The sequence below is a fragment of the Balaenoptera ricei genome, chromosome 15, assembly GCF_028023285.1.
Source record: "Balaenoptera ricei isolate mBalRic1 chromosome 15, mBalRic1.hap2, whole genome shotgun sequence".
NCBI lineage: Eukaryota > Metazoa > Chordata > Mammalia > Artiodactyla > Balaenopteridae > Balaenoptera > Balaenoptera ricei.
The window spans coordinates 36,928,692-36,949,133 of record NC_082653.1 but is presented as its reverse complement, the minus strand read 5'-3'; the positions used below and the strand labels follow the sequence as shown (position 1 = coordinate 36,949,133).

Here is a 20,442-nt window from a genome sequence, read left to right as displayed (position 1 = left end):
GTTAATGGCTGGTTAGGTTATTTGGGCCATCTTTCTCACTGAAAACAACTAGAAAAGATGAACTTGATATTAAAAACTATATTATTTAAAGAAACTAAGAATCACAAAAATTTAAAGAATGATCAGGCCCAAACTCCAAGGAACATCAAACCTAGACAGGTAACAGGCAGGGAAGCTGCTTTTGTCCTGAGGGGCTTTTGCTAATGCTGGATATTTTGAATTCATCTTTTGACAACCTTCTAGGATGAGGACAAGATTCAAAGCCTGTGGCTGGCCAGGAATGAGGAATCTCACAGGAAAATTTCCTTACTATAAGCCAGACACACAAATTGTAGCTTTGAAAATAAACCAAATAGAACTTCTAGAATTACATAAAATACAAAAGGTATATATAATTAACTCAGTGGATGAGTGAAGTAGCAGTATAAACAAAGAATTAGGGAATTAGAATAAAGGTCAGAAAGAAAATTGTCCACAGGTACCACAGAGAGACAAAAAGATGGAGTATACTAGAACAAGTTAAAAGAGGAGATAGAATAAGAAGGTCCATTTTATTTTATATGTAAATAATGTGACGGAAGGAAATTTTTAGAGAGTGTGATGGAAGCCAATTTGCTGACATGATAGTTGAGTTTTTACAGAACTGATGAAAGCTATCCATCCAGCCACCTCAAATGCATATTTAGATACATTATAGAAATTTGCATAAAACATAAGAAAAAATTCTAAATGCAAGCAAAGGAGGAAAAATACAAGTTATCACCAAAAGAATTACACTAAGACTCACAATTAGCTTCTCAGTAACAAGAGAGACCAGAGGACAGTAGAATCTCATCTTCAGTGTGCTAAAAGAAAATAGCTGCCAACCTAAAATTTTATACCCAGTGAAAATATCATTCCAGAATAAAGGTAAAATAAAGACATCTTTCAGAAAGAAATGAAAACAAACAAACCAAAAAACCCAAGGAGTTTACCACCAGTAGACTGTATAAAAGGAACTTCCAAAGGATGTAGAAGATAATGATCCCAAATGGATGATCTGAGACACAAGAAAGAATATCCAGCTAAGAAGCTTGTGAATGAACACTGCCTGTATAACATAGAATAATAATGTCTTATGGGTTTAGAAATCTATAGAATTAAAGTAAATTTCAAAAATAAATCAAGAGGAGAAAAACGGAGTTAAAAAACTGTTTTAATATTTGAGTATTGCCCGAAGGAAATCAAGCATGTCTAAGTTTTATTTTCAAGAAAATAGTGAATGACTATATATTTTTTAAAAGGCAATTCTTCACACTGAAACAAAGGAGAAGGAAATTTCTTTCACACACACACACACACACACACACACACACACACATACAAGCAAAAAAGCAAACCACTGGCTAGGTCAGCCAAGCCTTGACAAAGAGTAAAACATAAAAGGTAAGCAGCCAGTTAGCACTCTTTGGTCTGGCTTTTAAGAGAGGGTCCAATGGTTGCTGGCAGGGAGGATGCACGTTTCCCCATCAAGCAGCAGAGGATTAGAGGAGGCACAAATGAATCACGGAAAAGAGAAGCATCTACTTTAAATCTCCAAGGTAGTCTCTTTCTCCCAGAGCACTGGGAAGGCAGGACTGAAATAGCTGCATTTAGGGTTGTCTCAGGACCCAGCGGTGGGTCTGACAAGACTAACTTCATGCAGAGGGATGAGTCACTCATCCTGTTACAAAGATGTAGGCAGGGAAAGGAGGAAGATCAGTCTATATTCCCCTGGTGGAGGAAAAAATAAAGCCAGTAGCTACATGATGAAATGTTTTTTGGGTAGAAATTAAAATGCCCTAAAGCTTCTTGGAATTCTCTCTTGCTGATGAGCTATATTAAAACAGAAAACCTGTGTGCTAAGAAGCATCAAAGACAAATTAAGTGTCAGAGAAAAAGTAAATTACACACCTATCGACTGTTTTATGAGGTTATGGAGACGGTTCATTAAAAAGTCCCCTCAAAAGATGATTCTTCTTGTAATGAGAGCCCGTAGCTGCAAAGTGATCAATAGACATTGGAATAATTGCAGCAGATTCAGGGCAACTCCTGATTAACGATGTTTCAACATGTTAAAATAAATCTCTTTGAAGTGTTCAGGAAAAAGGCAGAACGTCCTTTTTATAATGAATCAATTCCGAGTTGAACACAACCACAAAAGTGTGTTTCTTTGCAGTGGCAGTTGGGTCCTTCAGTTTTTTCTAACACCATTTGTACACATAAACCCTTTCCTATTGGCTTTGGCAATCCCAGGTATGGAAATCCCAAGGAAACCAATTATGTCACTGAGTTGAAAGACTGGTTAGAGTTTATTGCGTTCATCTTAAGAACTCTGAAGCTATGGATTTCATAGCTTTGAACAAAGCTGAAAACAGCATACATTCAGGGACTGAATCAAATATCTCACTGCTAAGAAACATGCAGCTGAACATTTCTCCAGGATTTAGAACTCTACTGAAAAGGAGCTGAGTATTCTCTTTTAAGGACTTTATAAATTTCAGTGGGACTTATGTACAGGAATGCACGACATAATTTTATGTCAAATTGAGAGCCAAAATGTTTATCTATCGTATAAGTTGCCTCTAAGGATCACCTACTTCCAATTTCTTCAACTCCTTTAAAAATTACATACAAAAGGAAAAGACTCACTGAATCTCTTTCTGAATGGGAAAAATGGACTCTACACATAAACTTTCACATTGTGGGGCTGGCCTAATTTGGTCCTCTACCAAATACAGACCAGCAGGATGGAAGTTCTTCATCCATGCGTGTAAATGAAATGGACTTTTAACCTGGTTTGGATTGAGGCACATTGTTCTCTTCTGTAGCATGATGGTAAAAACGTTTGGAACTTGAGATGATCCTTCCAGATCATAAGTATGGTTGAGTAAAAAGCTACTCTTTCAATTAATCTACATCTGTTAACTTGCTCTAAATCTAGCCAGAACTCCTTGGCACTGAAGAACTATTGTCTTTCACCAATTGGATTTTTAAATTTCTTTGGTTAAAAAAATTTTTTATACTTGTTTGTTCACTTTTAAACAAACAAGTTGGTTACCAAATGCTTGGAAAATCACACAGATTGTGATTGGGGTTCAGGACAACTGCAAATAGTGACACTAGGAGAAAACAGGAATGGAAAAAGAGCACCCTCCTTGTTTAAGAGGAGGTTAGGAACATAAAACACATGATCACATTAGTTAGAATAAGTGGATAAAGAGGAAGTAAATGTTATAATCGACAGTAAGGTGAAAGACACTGATGAATGGGAAGAGACATGATGCCATATAGTGTATGTTTTTGCCATAAGTGAAAGATTAGCCTTTCTTGGTTTCTAGTTGAAAACTGCTTATCCCACCTAAAAAACACTTGAAGGAGGAACTCTATTCCCCTCGGCTACTTATGGCAAAGTTTGGCATGCTTTCCTCTTCATAAGAAGACTGCAACTATCTTTAATATTACCTACTACAGTGTCAACTCAATTTCCTTGTCCAACACTGAGTGATGGAACAGTTCATAAATTTCTAGATGAAATAAAATCACCCTGTCTTCTCATCCTTCTGACTGAATGGAACTCACTCAGTTAACCTCTTTTATAGATACTTCTGGTCATTCATTTCCTTGAGTTGCTCCTCTTACTATTTTGTTTCTACTTTTGTTAATTTCCCTCATATCTATGTCAGACTTCAAAGGCTACTCCAATACTGATGTGAAGAGGGATTATTTCAAAGCCAGTGCTGTTCTATTTCTGGTCCACATCCAGTAATTATAGGAGCACAGATAACTGCTCTGCTGGTCTGGCCTTTCATTTGCTCAGTTTGCCATCCCGTGTTTTGGTCTTTCTCCACATGACCTACACGTGATCTTATTGTTTTATTCAACTGTTTATTATTGCTCTTTCTGGTCACGGTCATTTCCCTTTATTAGCCACTGTGTCTTACAATATTAACAGTCATGGTTTCTTATTATATTATTAAAGTCATGGTTCCAAAGCACAAAATTTTTAGGCCCTGAAGAAAACCTCTCAATAAATGCTTTAGTTTGACGTGGAACCAACAATCTTCAAGGGCAACCTTCAAATCCAGACACACTAAGATGGTCATTAAAGGCAGCCTCATGGGCGAAAAGCAAAGAGAAATCATTGTGGTACCTATTTACAGTCAAAAATAAAGGCAACAGAATGACTAAAAATTCATAGAAAGACTTCAGATCTCTTTCTCAGGGACCAAAAAAGAAATGGAAAATTGCTATACATGTGGTAGGGTGCACACTGTTAATTACCTATCCAACTATTTTTTTTGATAAGAAAACATCAGTTTTGTTCAGGTACCTGGTGATCATGGAATTGAGGAGAAGGTGAAATCCCTCTACCCTTTTGAGTAAGTCTTAATTACTCTAAGCCAATCATGAAAATTACATTCTTATGCTCATAATTGGTTTAGGAATGGACATGGACACAATTCTAGCCAATGAGGGGAGGTCTATTGAGGATATTTAGGAAAGTTTTCCTCAAACCTATAATCAGTTACAAGATGAAGACACTCCTTTTTCTGGCTTTGAATAGTTTTCTGTAAGGTTATGATGCATGGAGCTAAGGCAGCCGTCTTATGACTGTGGGTTTACAGCCTGGGGATGAAAGGCAATAAACTGAGATAACACTGTGGAAATTCTGAAAAATACCCTGATTCTTGATGAGGTTATTGAACCACTAAATTAACTATTCTTCAAGTTTCAATACCTCTGAACTCCCAGTAATGTGACTTACTAAATGATATTATTGCTTAAGCCAGTTTTAATTGGGTTTTCTGTAAAGCTGCTGTTGAATACACCCTGACTGATAAATTATCCAACAGTTATTAGTTCTTCTAATGTTTTGTTATATCCAATGAAGAAATTTACTACTAAATTTGATTTTAATCATGGTGAGCTAGAGCAGTAACATAAAATCTTTGTAGGGTTATTTATACTGAGATTTATGTAATTTAAACACATTTGTGATTACATTTTATTTATGAGTAAAGTAGTTGACATTTTTGGACAAAAATGAAAACAAAACAAAACTGTGTGGGAATAACAATATTTTCCAAGAGAGATGTTTTAGAAATATAAAAATTGGCTAATGAAATATCAACCATAAGTTAAGTATACCATACCAGTGTACAAAGTAATGACAAATTGAAATTCAGACAACATGGATTGAAAATGTATGTATTTGAATATATCACTGATTATTCTTAAGGTGTTTCTGAAATTTCAGTCAAACCTGGATCTTTGGCTCCAAACATTTGAGCATTTAAAAAAAAAATCAATCCTAAATGGAAAATACTGCAAAGTCTAAAATTATGTTAAAATGTACTCTACCTTACTAATGCATAATCAACTTGAGAGGGTGGCTAAGAATATTTAAATTGTATTTATAAAAAAACATAAAATACATGTATTTTTATATAAAAATTAAAAACATAATTTTTATTTATATAAAAAACATAAAAATGAGCAGCATATCTCAATAATTATTAATTCTTAGATTTTCACTACTGTTTGAGAATCTATATTCCCAAGCCTAAAAACTTTGTGTTAAAAATATTAAATAAATGTTCTGCCCAATAAATAAGAGCAGAAACAACCACAAAATATATATTTTAAATTAGCCACAAGCAATCTATAAGAAGTATATTGAACAGACTATACAATGAAACAAAACTAACATTTGATCTTTGCAGAAATGTAATACCAGTGTCTTTTAGAGTAGATATTTTAAACTGCAGACTGAAGAACAGGAAAACTGAAAAGCACGTTTTTCACAACAGAAAAATATTCAATGATGAATCAAAATGGATAGAATGATCTAAAACTGAGATTATGCTAACCTGAAAGTATTTGATTTACAGATATTCAGTTGGTTTAAAGTTAATATTCATGGAATGATTGATTTTGACCAAATAAGCATAAGGTAATTTTAAAGTGGAGCCCCAATAAACTATTATAATGGGGGAAAAAAAGTTTGTTTTTTTCTGGTTTATGAAAATATTTTGTTAGATTAAAAACCAGGGTGACTTTGGTACAAGACATCCTCTGCTGGACAGAGTCTGCCATTACAATATTACATCATCTATTTAGAGCTGAAGAAACTTGTCTAATTTCTCTCTTTCCTGGTGGGGAGGTGGTAGTGGTGGGGGGGGGAAGTGTGCTTTAAAAATATCCATGCCTGAGCTACATCCCAAACCAACTGAAACCAAATCTCAGGATCTGGGTTTCGTGCATTTGCAATTTTTAAAGATGACCGGTGATGAGTGCTTACTGAATATTGCTATCAAGATTTTTACCATCATTGAGAAAGTTACATGAGTTTCACATGCAAGAACTGGTCTGAGACTGTGTGAGACATACCTGAACTAGGGAGGTTTTATTCTAATTAAATGGAAAGAAAATGAAATCACTGTGTATTATTATTCCGTTCAGTTTACCTTGGGCTTTTCGTCCAGGATCTGCTGACGTATCTCTTTGTGTTTCTCTACGAGTTTTTCTTGCCGTTTACTTTGTGCCTCTTCTAACTATAAGAAAGTTACAAAGAAAGTCATTTTCATCTAAACATTCAAGTGAACGTTTTCAGAAAAAAATAAAAGCTTTTCAGATCTGTGGCATATGTTTATTTCATATCCTGGTCAAGAACTGACCTTATAAGGGTAGGAGACTGCAAGGGTAGGAGAAGCTGGGTGATGGGTACACAGGGGGTGGGAGTGAGGTGATCGATGGATTATACCATTCTCATATTTTTGTTAATGTTTGAAAATGTCCATAATACCAATTTAAAAATTAATGAAAAACCTTTGGAGGTTGCCACCTCTCTACCATTGGTGACAACTAAAGGTTCTTTTGCGGAAGGTCCCCTTGACATCATGTTTCTGGGTTCCTGACTCTAGAAATGATTCTTAACGTCTATCTTCAGATGAACCTTTCTGCATAGAGGTTTGCAATTAAACTTGCAGAAACACTGATTACAGACTGGCTGCTCTGGGAAGTAGCTCTGCTGGGTGTTGGTGAAAAAGAGTTACAATGAAGCATGGCTTTTCTCTCCATAGGCTCACATGGTATTTATCAAACATTCATACATGGTTTGCAAAAGAGAGAGAGATTCATCGGCATGACATACCCTCTTGATGTACTGCACTACCTCCTGGATGTATGACCGGATCATCTCTGTCTTTTCCCTGAAAGCAAATGACAAAGAGATCATTATATGAACTCATCCATCATCGACAAACATGGGAACCTCAGGCTTCCAGATGAAAGTTTACAGAACTCTCAACATCCTTCTTACTGCTGCAAGGAAGGCACCAATCTGCCAGCTCTGAACAAAGGTCAGGTTCCACCCAAGGCACAAGCTCTGTTTTCACTAAATGCCAGGAGGGTTGTCTGACAATATCAGAAGTGAAGATTTAGCCTTTCCCTTAGGCTGGGTCTTTACTCAGCCTTTACCTACAGGCCCTGTGGGCACCTCAATCGTTTATTGAACTGCTCTTTGAGTTCACTATGAAAAACCTTATAAAAGGGATCTTCAAAAAGGTTAATTAGAGGAGAAATTTCACAGATGCATCTTTGTATGGTTGGAAGCTGTTATTCTGCTGTAGAATAATCCCCAGGTAAAAGATGGGAGAAAGGGGGTTCTTTCTACTTACTCTTCCATTTGGCTTTTGTCTTTGGATTTAGCTTCTGTTATCTTCTCCTGCCTCTTTTTATCCATTTTCTTCTTTAATTCCTTCTTCTCTCTGAAGGCAAAATGGAAGTAAAAGGGAAAAATGGTCAAGCAAATAGCAATTGGTGTTTAATACATTTACATACACAAATACATTGTAATGAGAATGAAGGCTTACTTCTCACAAATTTCTTTAAGCTTCTTTAACTGATTATTCTGACATTCTTCAGCAACATCTGTCAATTTTTGAATAAGCTGAGGAAAGAAAATGCAAGTTGGCTATTTTACATTATCACAAACAAAGCACCTTTTCCCTTCCTCTCCCTCCACATCAAACAACAGTATCTGAGGTTAGAAAATCTGATGTTTAACAATAGTTAAGGGACTTCCCTGGTGGCGCAGCAGCTAGGAATCCGCCTGCCAGTGCAGGGGACACGGGTTCGAGCCCTAGTCCGGGAAGATCCCACATGCGTGGAGCAACTAAGCCCGTGCACCATAGCTACTGAGCCTGCACCCTGGAGCCCGTGAGCCACAACTACTGAAGCCCGCACGCCTAGACCCCATGCTCCACAACAAGAGAAGCCACCACGATGAGAAGCCCACACACCGCAATGAAGAGTAGCCCCCACTAGCCACAACTAGAGAAAGCCCGCACGCAGCAATGAAGACCCAATGGAGCCAAAAATAAATAAATAAATAGATTAATTTTTTAAAAAAACAAAAAAACAATAGTTAAAATCATCAGACATCTTACATAGGCAATAAGGACATAATTTTCAACCATTACATTATCTAGGTTTTAATATGAAATTCTTCTTCTTATCTGTTGCTAATTAAACAGGATTTCTTAAATTATTGGGTTAGTTACTGCAGCTTGTCTTTGCCAAGTGCAAAGACAACAAACAGTGTGGACCCAGGTACCAATCCCCACTCTATGACTCACTACAACTATGACTTTGGTTATGGAGCCTATATTTTCTGAACCTACATTTTCTTGGTTATAAATGAGATAATCAATGCCTTTATATCTTGGAGGCACTATGAAGCTTAAAATAAAACTGAGTGTGATACAAATGTAAGATGTAATCAACTGTAAATTATAATTCTTGGTTTCCAGCTTCCATTCCTTGCTTAATTGCTTCAAGAATGACATGAGCCACGATAGTGAGAGGCCCACGCACCACAATTTAGAGTGGCCCCCGCTTGCCACAACTAGAGAAAGCCCTTGCACAGAAACGAAGACCCAACACAGCCATAAATAAATAAATAAATAAATAAAAGAAAGGCAAGTAACTTTATTAAAAAAAAAAAAAAAAAGAATGACATGAGTTACCCATCTTAGAAACTGATGTTTGTGTCCTGTGTGGGTAACTTCCAAAGAACATTGGAAATTCTCTTCTGTGCTACCATTTTGAATTTTGAATACATTGCCATGATAGCAATTCTTTTATTGTCTTGCATCTATTTTCTTATCAGACCAAGCTTCAAGAGGGCAGTGACTATGTTTTCATATCCTCAACCCTCCACACAATTTCTACCCTTCAGTAGGTGTTCAATAAATGCTTGTCAATTATGTGAGGGTAATTTTGCCCTCTAGTCACTTCTCTTTCTTTATTCTACATGAAGAACTTACGGAACCTTCTGCCATTGCTCAGGCAGCAATAGCAACTGGACTCAACCCTTCCTACTGGAGCATCAGATAGATGGTGTGGGCTTCCTATGAAAGGTCCATTCTGTTCCCCAGAGATGGAGATTCTCAGATACAGCAGACTGAGTTAACCAGTTTTATATATATATATATATATATATATATATATATATATATATATATATATATATATATGGTAGCTATGATAGTACCAAGGCAATATAATCATAACACTAGCAAACTTTCATTGGTAATTTACACATGCCAGGCATAGTTTGAAGAGTTTTAAATGTATTAACTTATTCAATCCTAAGAATTGTTCTGTGAGGTAAGAGCTATTGTCCTCATTTTACATATGAAGATACTGACGCACGGGACTCAAGTTCTGGGCTCGCGTACTTGGTGGTACTTGGCAGAGCTGGGTACAAACCCAGATAAATCAGCCTCCGCAGCTTGTGGCCTTCACCACTCTCCCAAGCTGCCTTTTGTTGTGATTTTAGAAATTGTTTTAAAAACCTCTTCTTATCTAAGAGAATAAAAGAAATCGAGGGAGAAATTCTCTCACAGAATTACCATAAAGAATCCACATTAACTTGACATTAACATGAAATTTGATGCACTCATCTGTGAAGTGGATTAAATCTGAACAAATATAACTGGAGCTTGGGCCAGCAGAAAGCCTATTTGAAATCACTGAAAATCATTCAAAAGAGGTTGCCTGATCATGACTGTCACAATTAAAGAAATCATGAAATACTGCAGTTTAGTAATGCCATTTATCAAACCGTCTAGATTTAAAATCCTGCTGTGCAAAGACTCTGGCCATTTCCTTGAGGATTCCCGCAGCGCCTCTATTCTAGCTGAGGGGTACACACAGGGCCTTCGCCTCCCCAGAAGACCTTTCTCCTCCCCCGTTCAGCCTAAGGAGTTACAGAGGGTTATCAGGGGAGCCCCAATCTTGGCAGCAACGTCAGAATCCCTTGTGAGCAACTTCTTAAAAATACACATTCCAGGACCTGTTCCTAGGCCTATGGACTCCACATGTCTAGGGGTAGGGCCTGGGAATCAGTGTTTTCAAAATCTCCTCAGATGATGTGGATTCTTTGCCAGATTTAGGGAGTCTCAGTGAGCTCGCCCTCCTTCTATAGCCACTGCTAGGTCTCCCAGCAACACTTCTGAATTCAGTGACATTCATGCTTCTATTTCCGTGTTCTCATCTCCATCATTCACCCTAGTCCAGAATCGTTTCTTGATTATGGCAGCATCTGTTCACATTTACAGCTTTCCTCCCCACTCCTGCCCTCTTCCTCAGCACCATCAACATCCAGGCAATGAAGCCACTGAGCTTGAGATCTCCCAGCCCTTCTACCCACTTGATTCTGAGTTTTATTTCCATTTGTTTTCAGCCCCCACACAACTGCCAGCACCAACTTCCCTCAAGGTTCTGCAAAAGTTTCCTGTCTGCTGCAGCCCCTGGCCTTCCTTTTTGCCCCTCCCTTGCACCATCTTCACTTGTTTTTTATTCTTCTCGGAACTAATTCCCACCTCTTTTGCTCCCAGAACACACACCTTTATCTAAACTATTCAAGTTAGCCACAATTCAACAAATATTTATCAAATGCCTACTAAAGACCTGGCATCATTCTAGAAACACTGAGCTGATGAGTTGGCTTTCTAGATCTTGCTACTCAAAATATGGTCCAGGAGCCAGCAGCATTGGCATTACCAGGGAACACAGCAGAAATGCAAATTCTCAGGGCCTGACCCAATGGACTAAACAAAAATCTGCGTTTTAACAAGATTCCTAAGAATTTCATGTGCACGTTATTGGGGAAGATGGAGACAGTTTAGAAGAAGCCCTCTGTTATGCACTGAATGTTTGTGTTCCCCCAAAATAAATATATTGAAATCCTGAACCCCAGTGTAATGGTATTAGGATGTGGGACCTTTGGGTAATTAGGTCATGAGGGTGGAGCCCTCATGAATGGGATTAGTGCCCATAATTGTAAAAGAAACCACAAGAGCTTTCTCACCCCTTCCACCATGTGAGGACACAGTTAGAAGAAAGCTCTCTATAAACTGGGAAGTGGGCTCTCACCAGACGCCAAATCTACTCGTGCCTTAATCTTGGACTTCTCAGCCTTCAGAACTGTCAGAAATAAATATTCGTTGTTTAAGCCACCCAGTCTCTAAGGGACCCTCTCAAATTCCCTCTTTTCTTTCTCAAAAGAGCTGCAGAACTTTATCTGCATTGTCTTCATTACCCCAGACTCAGCTTCCTCACCTCTGAGACAGGGATAATGTTTCCTTCCTGGGGTGGTTGTGAAAGCTGGAAGAGAAGACACGTGTGGGATTCCTAATAAACCAGATCATAGGTTCTTAGCTTGGTTTCCTTACCCTTCCTTCCCAGAGGAAGGTTTTCCTTTGCTTTTTGTCCCATCTTCTTCTCCCTGTGGGAGGATCACCATTTCACTTTCTTGTCTCAAACTTTCTTCTGCACTGGATACATTCATTCCCTTTGCCTAAAAACACATCTCTATTTTCTTATCCTCCCAGAACCCTGAACTTTTGTTCCACCTTTGACCTTCCTTTCCTTCCCATCCCTAAAATGGAAGACCAATGGCTGCTTCCACAGCTGCAATGCCCCACTGCCACAGTCTTCAACCCCATCATCTTTTCCATTCCAACTACCAGCATTTACCTGATTTTGCTTTAAGATTACAAAAACTTTTTTGTTACTAAACTCACTGGCCATGTCTCAGGACTGAACTTTTATTATTCTAGAGATTCATAAGTTTTCTTAGCTCATTGTATCCTTAAGATCTCAGTAATTTTTTCAAGGCACCCCCTAGGTCAAAAGAAATAAAGGAACAGTTCCATTTATTTATTAAATGGTTAGGTCCAAATAACTTAATAGTAGTACTTTGCACAGAATCCAACAGATGTTGCTCTGTTTCCTTCAAAAACATAAAATATCCCACAATGCCCCTGTGAGTTCAGTGCAGTGCCTAAGAGTGACGTGGCACATGGTTTGGGAATCGTGACTTTATCCTTTTGAAAGGATGCCAGCTGCCAACCACTCTCATAAGAAGCTCTCTTTCCTTCATTTACAGTATCTCCAGCAATTCCAACAGTCACTCTTCTCTGATTCTTTTAAGTGCTTCAGTTCATTTCTGCATCAACTGCCTTTGACCATCTCTAGCTGAGGGTGGCTCACTAGCATCTCAACATCTTTCACAGAAGGCAAGTCATCGTATTTTCCCATTAAGTATCATCACTCAGGTTAAAAGTGTGCATTACATTTGACTGCCCTCTTGGGTGCTTTCCCCATCTGTTGAGTCCTGGATAATTGTTCATTTCTCTTGTCACCATGTTATCTCTTGGCTTTGTGTTAACAGCGCTCTGGTGTAGAACCTCATTAACTCCTGTCTGGACTTGGCAAGTATTCTCTCCCTGCCCTCAGTCTCTCCTTAGTCCTTCTGCTCCATCTCAAATAGTATTTTTTGTATCTCCCGAGCATTAACTGGCTCTCTATCTTCAAATACATTACACTCCAGCTCTAAATTTCCTTTCCTGATTAGCATTCAGCATACTCAATAAACTAGGCAGTATTTTACTCTAAGACTGTCTGGGCACATACCTGCTTCTATACTTTTTCTCATGTTATTTTTCCACCTGGATGATATTCCCATTTGAATGAGAGACAGCACAGATGTAGGGCATTCCCATGGTTGCAGAAATTCCATCGGACTGTGCTGCTCAACTCCTGATAAGGGAGTAGGCACCAGCCAGTGTCTCCCCTTGTCTATGCCCCTTTCCTTTTTAAACCAGCCACTGGTGATTGCCCTTTGATTGCCCAGATAACTCTAGTCCTTAGTCCTTCACTGGCTTTTTCTATATCACTTATACATATTTGTCTTTGTGTGTATGTACATTATTATTGCTCTCAAAAAGGATGCCACTAATGCATCCTTTCTTAATATGGTTTTTTGGACACCAGGCTCTACATAAAATAGGCACTCAAAAATTATTGTGAATCAAATCTGTTAAGTTTAAGAACCACATTGACCTAGACCTTGGTGTTGGTTATGGTGTATCATGTCCAAGCCATGGGCTGTCTTATTGAAAATACTTCTTAAACTACATAATTTTGATATTTAACAAGCTAAGTTTTGTTCCTTTAAGAACAAATGCCTTATTGTGAAATCCAGGTATGTGTTTTTTTTTTAATGTGGCTTTTGCATGAAACTAATGAAAATAGTGTCTCCATAGAATCCCAAACAATGTGTTTAAAAAAGGACAATATCTCTGTGTTTAATATGACAAATGTTCTTCCACTCTGCTCAGCTCCCCTTGATCTCCCCAACTCTCGCATACAACAGACCCCTCCCTGTAACATTCTGCCCTTTTCAGCTATTTTCAAAAGATCACTCTTACTATAATTCTGCCCTTACAGCATTTACTGTTTTCATTTAAACTTCCTCTGCTTAAAGTCCAGGAGGCAGAGTGATTAATATTATGACTTTGTTAATAATATGCCACTATTGTCAGACTCACATTAAACTGGCAATGAGATTACGTATAGGCATTAATAATTTATCTCTTTCTTACCCTAGAAAGAGAGAGTGTGGGCCTCAACTATAGTTTTCTCTACCCAACACTACTTCAGAAAGAGCTTCCTCTGCTTTCTGAGAACTGGCTCTGTGCCTAATGTGGTTTCCATGGAGCTGCTGTGTTCTTTACGCCCATCCCTGTGCCAAGGTAACTGGTCTGGGGAGGCATAGATCCAAGTAGGACCAGTCATACCCTGTCTCTAGCCACAGGTGATTGGTCTAAGGTTGCAAGCTTGGCCAATCATATCACACTAACAAGGCTTGCCCCAAGATTTTTCCAACCTGTCATTAGCGAAAGAAATATAACTTGGAAGGGGTTGATGCCTATATTTTCTGACAAGGGGAAGCCTGTGTGCTGCTTTGGACAAAAATAATACTGACATGCAGAGAAAATCAGGAGAGAAAGGGAGAGAGACAGAGACAGACAAACATAGGAAGTGCTGTGAGTGGTTTCTGGTAGGTATCTCTTTATCCCTTCCCTTCTCCTGTGTGGATGGTCAACCCTCCCTTACATGACCTTCCCCTATGTACTTTTCTAGTGTATACTATTCTTGTCTAAGTTAGTCCAATATAGGTTTCTGTCACTTGTAACCAAGGGAATCCCGACAAAAATAAAAATAAAAAAACAAAAATAAAAAATTTTACTCCTTAATCCCCAAATAAGATGAAAGAACCTGTGAGCATTGGGTCCAGGGTTTCTATTTCATGAGGTGTGAAAATCGGACCCAGAAGAGGGATTTTTCACACAATAATTGAAGTGCCTTTTAACTGACCTAAGGGTACTCTCACTTTGGTGTATTTATTAGCAGACAGGCTCTACTCAAAGAACCGTTCAATCATATATTAGCCGCAAGACTCACTGAAGATAGAAAAGAACAAAAAATTAGTTTAGAATTCCTAGGGGGGAAAAAGTCGAGAGTACATGGTAAACTGAAATGCAGTAAAAAACATTTAATTTTAACTTTTAATATGACTTCTTTTTCTGGCCCAAAGGAATAGACATTTCAATTATTTTGCTTGTTTGTTTACCACTCATGACAACTCTCCTAGTTAAATGTTCCAAACCTTTTATGGAATGAAAAAGAAAAGCTCTGGGGAATATAACTTCATGCTTGTTCTCAGCTCCATGCTGAATTTCACTTGGTTTAGTCATTTGAGGGTGAGGGAGTGGTTTCCAAAGAAGAGACTAATTCCTTGACTCTAACTTAAAAGGGATAAAAAAAATATGTGGACAGAAATTGTCATGTTTAGAGCCTCTTCTAAGAAGGACAATTTGGGAAAATGTGCAAAGAGCCAAGTGTAGAGTGTACATACTTCAGGCAAACTCATCTTCCTTCTCCCTTCACTCATAAGTGGAGAAGATAGCACCGTCTTTTCTGCTAGTCAAAGCATCCACTCTGAGTTTTCACCATAAACTGTTTGTTTTTCTTCTACAAAGAATTGATTTATGATGCTTCTAAACTAAGAAATGATCTACTGATTAAACGCATTACTGATAATTTAAAAACTAGGTGGATTTTTATACTGGCATGTTTCCTGTCCATTCAAATTGAAAAATATCCATTCATTCATTTCACCAATATTTACTGAGCACCTATGATGTGCTGCATACTGTGTATTGATGGTCCAACTGGGAGTCGGCAGACAAGTCCTGTCCAGGTGGAGCTCATGTTCCCCACCAGCTCAGTTCTTTCTCAGAAGCAGCAGAAAGTCTTGGACTAAAAGACCAACCACCTTGATTCTTTTCTGAGATAGTCTTTCATACCTATGAAATTCATTTCTTTTTAAATTTCCATATCTAAACAGAATTTATAGCTGCTTATTTGAATCTAAAGGTTTAAAGAATCCTTGAAATTTTCTTTTTACTTGCTGGGCAAAGCAATAAATGAAAGTGAAAATCTGAGCATGACTCCTAGTCAATGTCAATAAGTTGGCCCAATGAATCTGCAGCATTTAAAATTGTTTTTCACTTTTAAAATATGCCAAAGTAAATGTCAGCTTCTTAGCTTTCTGGGAAATATAAATGGGTCAATGTAGCATACTCCCTTGAATGATATTTCTGGTATCCTTTTATAAGGCTATCAACTGGAAATATCTTCAAACTTTAAAAAAAAATCAAGAAATTTGATAAAGGAAGCTCTAGTAAAGGTGTTTTATCATCTTAGATGATGCCTGGGTTTTGCCATCTTAATTCTTGGGCTTTGCTTCCTGATTAGTAAAATATAGCAAAATTGTAAAATTATATTTATGTGTGTTTTTAAAATTTTTTAATTTTTTAAGAAATTCAATGATGATTTTAAAATGTCCTGATAATCATAAAAAGTAGATATTTATGGCCATGAAATATTTATTTTAATGATAAATGGAATTCATTTTTATGATAAAAGAAGTTTCACTTAAAATGATTCATATATAGCTTTAAGTACAAATTTATAACAGGCAAAGAATTACCCCTTTGTAATTATAAAAGGTTAATGAAGTTACTCGTAAGAGTTTTTGAAAAGTTGGTGTAGTATCACATATGACACAATTACGGATTTTTGATTAAATTAAAAGAAAATGAGAAAATGGTTGTATAGGATCAAGTTAGTTGAGATCATTATATCTGATTAAACCAATTGGAAACAAAAATCCAAACCACCAAAATTTTAGGATCAGGCTTCATAATTCTGAAAGATATCAAGACCATTTAATTTAGAATAGATGAAATAAATATTGCTTATCACTCAGATGTGGGAAAATAACTATACTGTTCAAACAGGAGGTTTTCAAATAATTAAGAAAGGAGACCTGACTAAAAGAGACATGATTTGTCCTGTGGTTTGTAACTGAAATAGTGCAATACATCAAGGGATTAATATTTCAATAGTCTGTTTGAAAGCTAGAACCAGAAGAGCTGCCCATGAAGATAAGTAGCACAGCGTGTCAGCTTCTTTTTTCCTTAATGCAAAACGTATCGTTTCAAGCATCTCTCACTTACCAGATGGAGTGCAATGAGTCTTGTAATTCCAGAGGGCACAAACTAAATTGTCAGACTTGTGAATTCTATTTTGGAATTTTCCCTTCAGCAGAATTTCTTCTGTTCTTTAAGCTTCTTTAAGTTGATGCAAGTCAAAACTATTATTTTCTTTGCCTTTGGGGATTGGTTCTGTTTACTGACTCTTTTCCCTCAATCTTACCTAAATAGTTATCAATTAACACAAAAAATATACTAAGACATACTATGTGCACACAAAAGTAAAAACAAGATTTTTTTATTGCTTTAAACTGAAATCCTTAATTACTATTTTAATAGATCTGAGAGTTGAATCATCTCTGCATTCTATAAGCTAAGTGAAACTAGCATTATAGTTAGAGGGAAACTTTACAAGCACTCTTGTACAAATTTTTATTTAGAAACAAGGATACAAACACTCAAAGAGGTGAAATGATTTAGCTAAAGTTACGTAACTAAAAGTGAAAGTCATGTCTCCTCACTTTAAATCCTGTACAAATTGTCCTTTGGTAAAGAATGATGGCTGTGTTCTAGGCACTGTGTTAAGTTTCCATGGATTATTTTATTGAATCTCACATCCAAACTCAGGGCTATGTGTTGATTTTTGCAAAAAAAAAAAAAAAAAAGGCCTAATTCTCCACCGTTCCCTGCATTCACTCTCTTTGCAATGTGACTTGTGGTTCCTCTAAACAAGAGATAGAGTCTATTTCCCTATCACTTGTATCCAGGCAAGTCTTACGACTTGCTTGGAGGAAGAAATTGTAAGATCTGTCGAGACTTTACCTACTTCTGTTTGCTCTCATTTGGAGTCCTTTCCAACTTCCACATGGACAAGCCCAGGCTAGCCTTGCTGGATGACGAGACATGTGTATCAGTTATCTGCCTTGACCAGTTGACAGTCAGCCAACCTTCAGGAGCAGAGCCTCTAAGTAACTGGCAACTGAACCACAGACACATGAATAAGCCCAGCCAGGACTAGAAGATCCATTCAGTTGAGTCAAGCTCATATTGCTACACATAGAAACATGAGCTAAGTAAATAGTTGTTGTTTTAAGGCAATAAGTTTTGAGGCGTTTGTTATGCAACAAAGCTAATGGATAAAGATGGGTATACTATTACTAGGTCCATCTGACTTCACAACCTGTGTTCTTAACCACAGTAAGCCCTTGAGGGCAGAGACAACATTTGGCTTGGTCCACAGGAATCCCCCCACCAGTATGAGGACCACAGTAGGCCTTCAATAACTTTGACTTAAACAATTATATAAGCATATTTTATGCTCTCTAAATTGCCCAACCTCCCAAAAATAATAAACTAAAAGATAGCATAAACTCTGTGGGTCAAAAGAACAAGACAATCCAACAGAAAAGTAGGCAATGGATATAAACAGTTTGTAGAAAAAAGGAATACAAATGGGCAATACACACATGGACATATGCTCATTTTTTTAAAAAAACACTTTTATTGGAGTATAATTGCTTTACAATGGTGTGTTAGTTTCTGCTTTACGACAAAGTGAATCAGTTATACATATACATATGTTCCCATATCTCTTCCCTCTTGTATCTCCCTCCCTCCCACCCTCCCTATCCCACTCTTCTAGCTGGTCACAAAGCACTGAGCTGATCTCCCTGTGCTATGTGACTGCTTCCCACTAGCTATCTATTTTACATTTGGTAGTGTATGTGTACACTACCACTCTCTCACTTTGTCCCAGCTTACCCTTCCCCTTCCCGTGTCCTCAAGTCCATTCTCTAGTAGGTCTGTGTCTTTATTCCCGTCTTGCCCTTAGGTTCTTCACCACCTTTTTTTTTTTTTAGATTCCATATATATGTGTTAGCATACGGTATTTGTTTTTCTCTTTCTGACTTACTTCACTCTGTATGACAGACTCTAGGTCCATCCACCTCAATACAAATAACTCAATTTCGTTTCTTTTTATGTCTGAGTAATATTCCATTGTATATATGTGCCACATCTTCTTTATCCATTCATCTGTCGATGGACACTTAGGTTGCTTCCATGTCCTGGCTATTGTAAATAGAGCTGCAATGAGCATTGTGGTACATGACTCTTTTTGAATTATGGTTTTCTCAGGGTATATGCCCAGTAGTGGGATTGCTGGGTCATATGGTAGTTCTATTTTTAGTTTTTTAAGGAATCTCCATACTGTTCTCCATAGTGGCTGTATCAATTTACATTCCCACCAACAGGGCAAGAGGGTTCCCTTTTCTCCACACCCTCTTCAGCATTTATTGTTTGTAGATTTTTTGATGATGGCCATTCTGACCAGTGTGAGATGATATCATATTGTAGTTTTGATTTGCATTTCTCTAATGATTAATGATGTTGAGCATTCTTTCATGTGTTTGTTGGCAATCTGTATATCTTCTTTGGAGAAATGTCTATTTAGGTCTTCTGCCCACATATGCTCATTTTTGATCATGATTAAATCAATAGAAATGAAGATAAATATCATTTCTATCTATATATACATATCTATCTATCTATCTCTAGAACAAATCAATTCTATTAGGGTTACCCAATGATGATTAGGAAAATTAACAAGAACACATTTTGACAAATTGTTTCATTCTTTATTTCATTACTAAAGTCTTGTATTATTTGTCACTTCTTGTTTGGTAGAGAATGTAAAGTTTTCAGAAAAGCTAAATCATTTATTTCTCAAGAAAGATGATCCTGCATTAAAGTCAGAATATTGGAGGAAGACAGATCACACTACCGTAGAGTTAGTTACTTCCTGACACTGCAATTACTCCTGGCACATATACTTCAGCTGAGCGACCATAGAAGTGAGAAAATTCAAGGTTGGCTCTCAGACAGGCTGCAGCAGCAAATGGTGCTAATAGAAATCATCAAAAAGGAAGATGGTGAGCACCCTCAGGCTGTAGCAGGACGTCAAAAACTGCAAATACACATTTATATTCGAACTCAAGATTTCCTAGCCAATTCATGTATTGTAAGAAAAAAAGTGGAGGGGGGGGGGCGGCTTTCATTAAAAACAATGATTTGTGCAAATTATCTCATTATTCCTCCTTACAGTTCAATAAAGTGAGGATTATTCTTATCTTCATTGGAAAGATGAGAAAACAGAAATTCTGAGTGGTCACACAGCTACTCTGGGGGATCAGTGGCCAGAAATGAGGACATTTGACTCCAGACCCTCACTCATCACCACTCACATCTGATGGGCCATTCCATTAGTAGCTGGTCAGTATCCACCCAGAGTTTTCACTGTGAAACACAACCTTCATTCCCCAGGATTGGCAGGGAATTGGGGGCACTCAGCTCAACAGGTACTAGTGTTGGTTTGAGGCCCAGGAATGATTGCTGGTGGGACAGGCAGGAGGATGAATAAGAAGAATCCCAACCATTAAGGTCTTTGTGAAGGAAAGGAGAAATGAATGGGCTTGGAACACGTGGGAGACAAAAATACGAGAAAGAGGAG

At 37.5% G+C, this 20,442-nt stretch overlaps 1 protein-coding gene across 5 annotated transcripts in view; it reads right to left on the bottom strand.

The window, feature by feature from the left end:
* Nucleotides 1-20,442, bottom strand: part of PLCB1 (phospholipase C beta 1) — a 690,926-nt gene that overhangs the window by 67,467 nt on the left and 603,017 nt on the right. For all 5 annotated transcript variants that reach the window (XM_059895827.1, XM_059895829.1, XM_059895828.1 and 2 more), the window contains 4 exons: nucleotides 7,896-7,972; nucleotides 7,701-7,790; nucleotides 7,175-7,232; nucleotides 6,489-6,575 (listed from right to left, as the gene is read on the bottom strand). In XM_059895827.1, coding sequence (XP_059751810.1) covers nucleotides 6,489-6,575; nucleotides 7,175-7,232; nucleotides 7,701-7,790; nucleotides 7,896-7,972 — 312 coding nt within the window. The remainder of the gene's footprint in view (nucleotides 1-6,488; nucleotides 6,576-7,174; nucleotides 7,233-7,700; nucleotides 7,791-7,895; nucleotides 7,973-20,442) is intronic.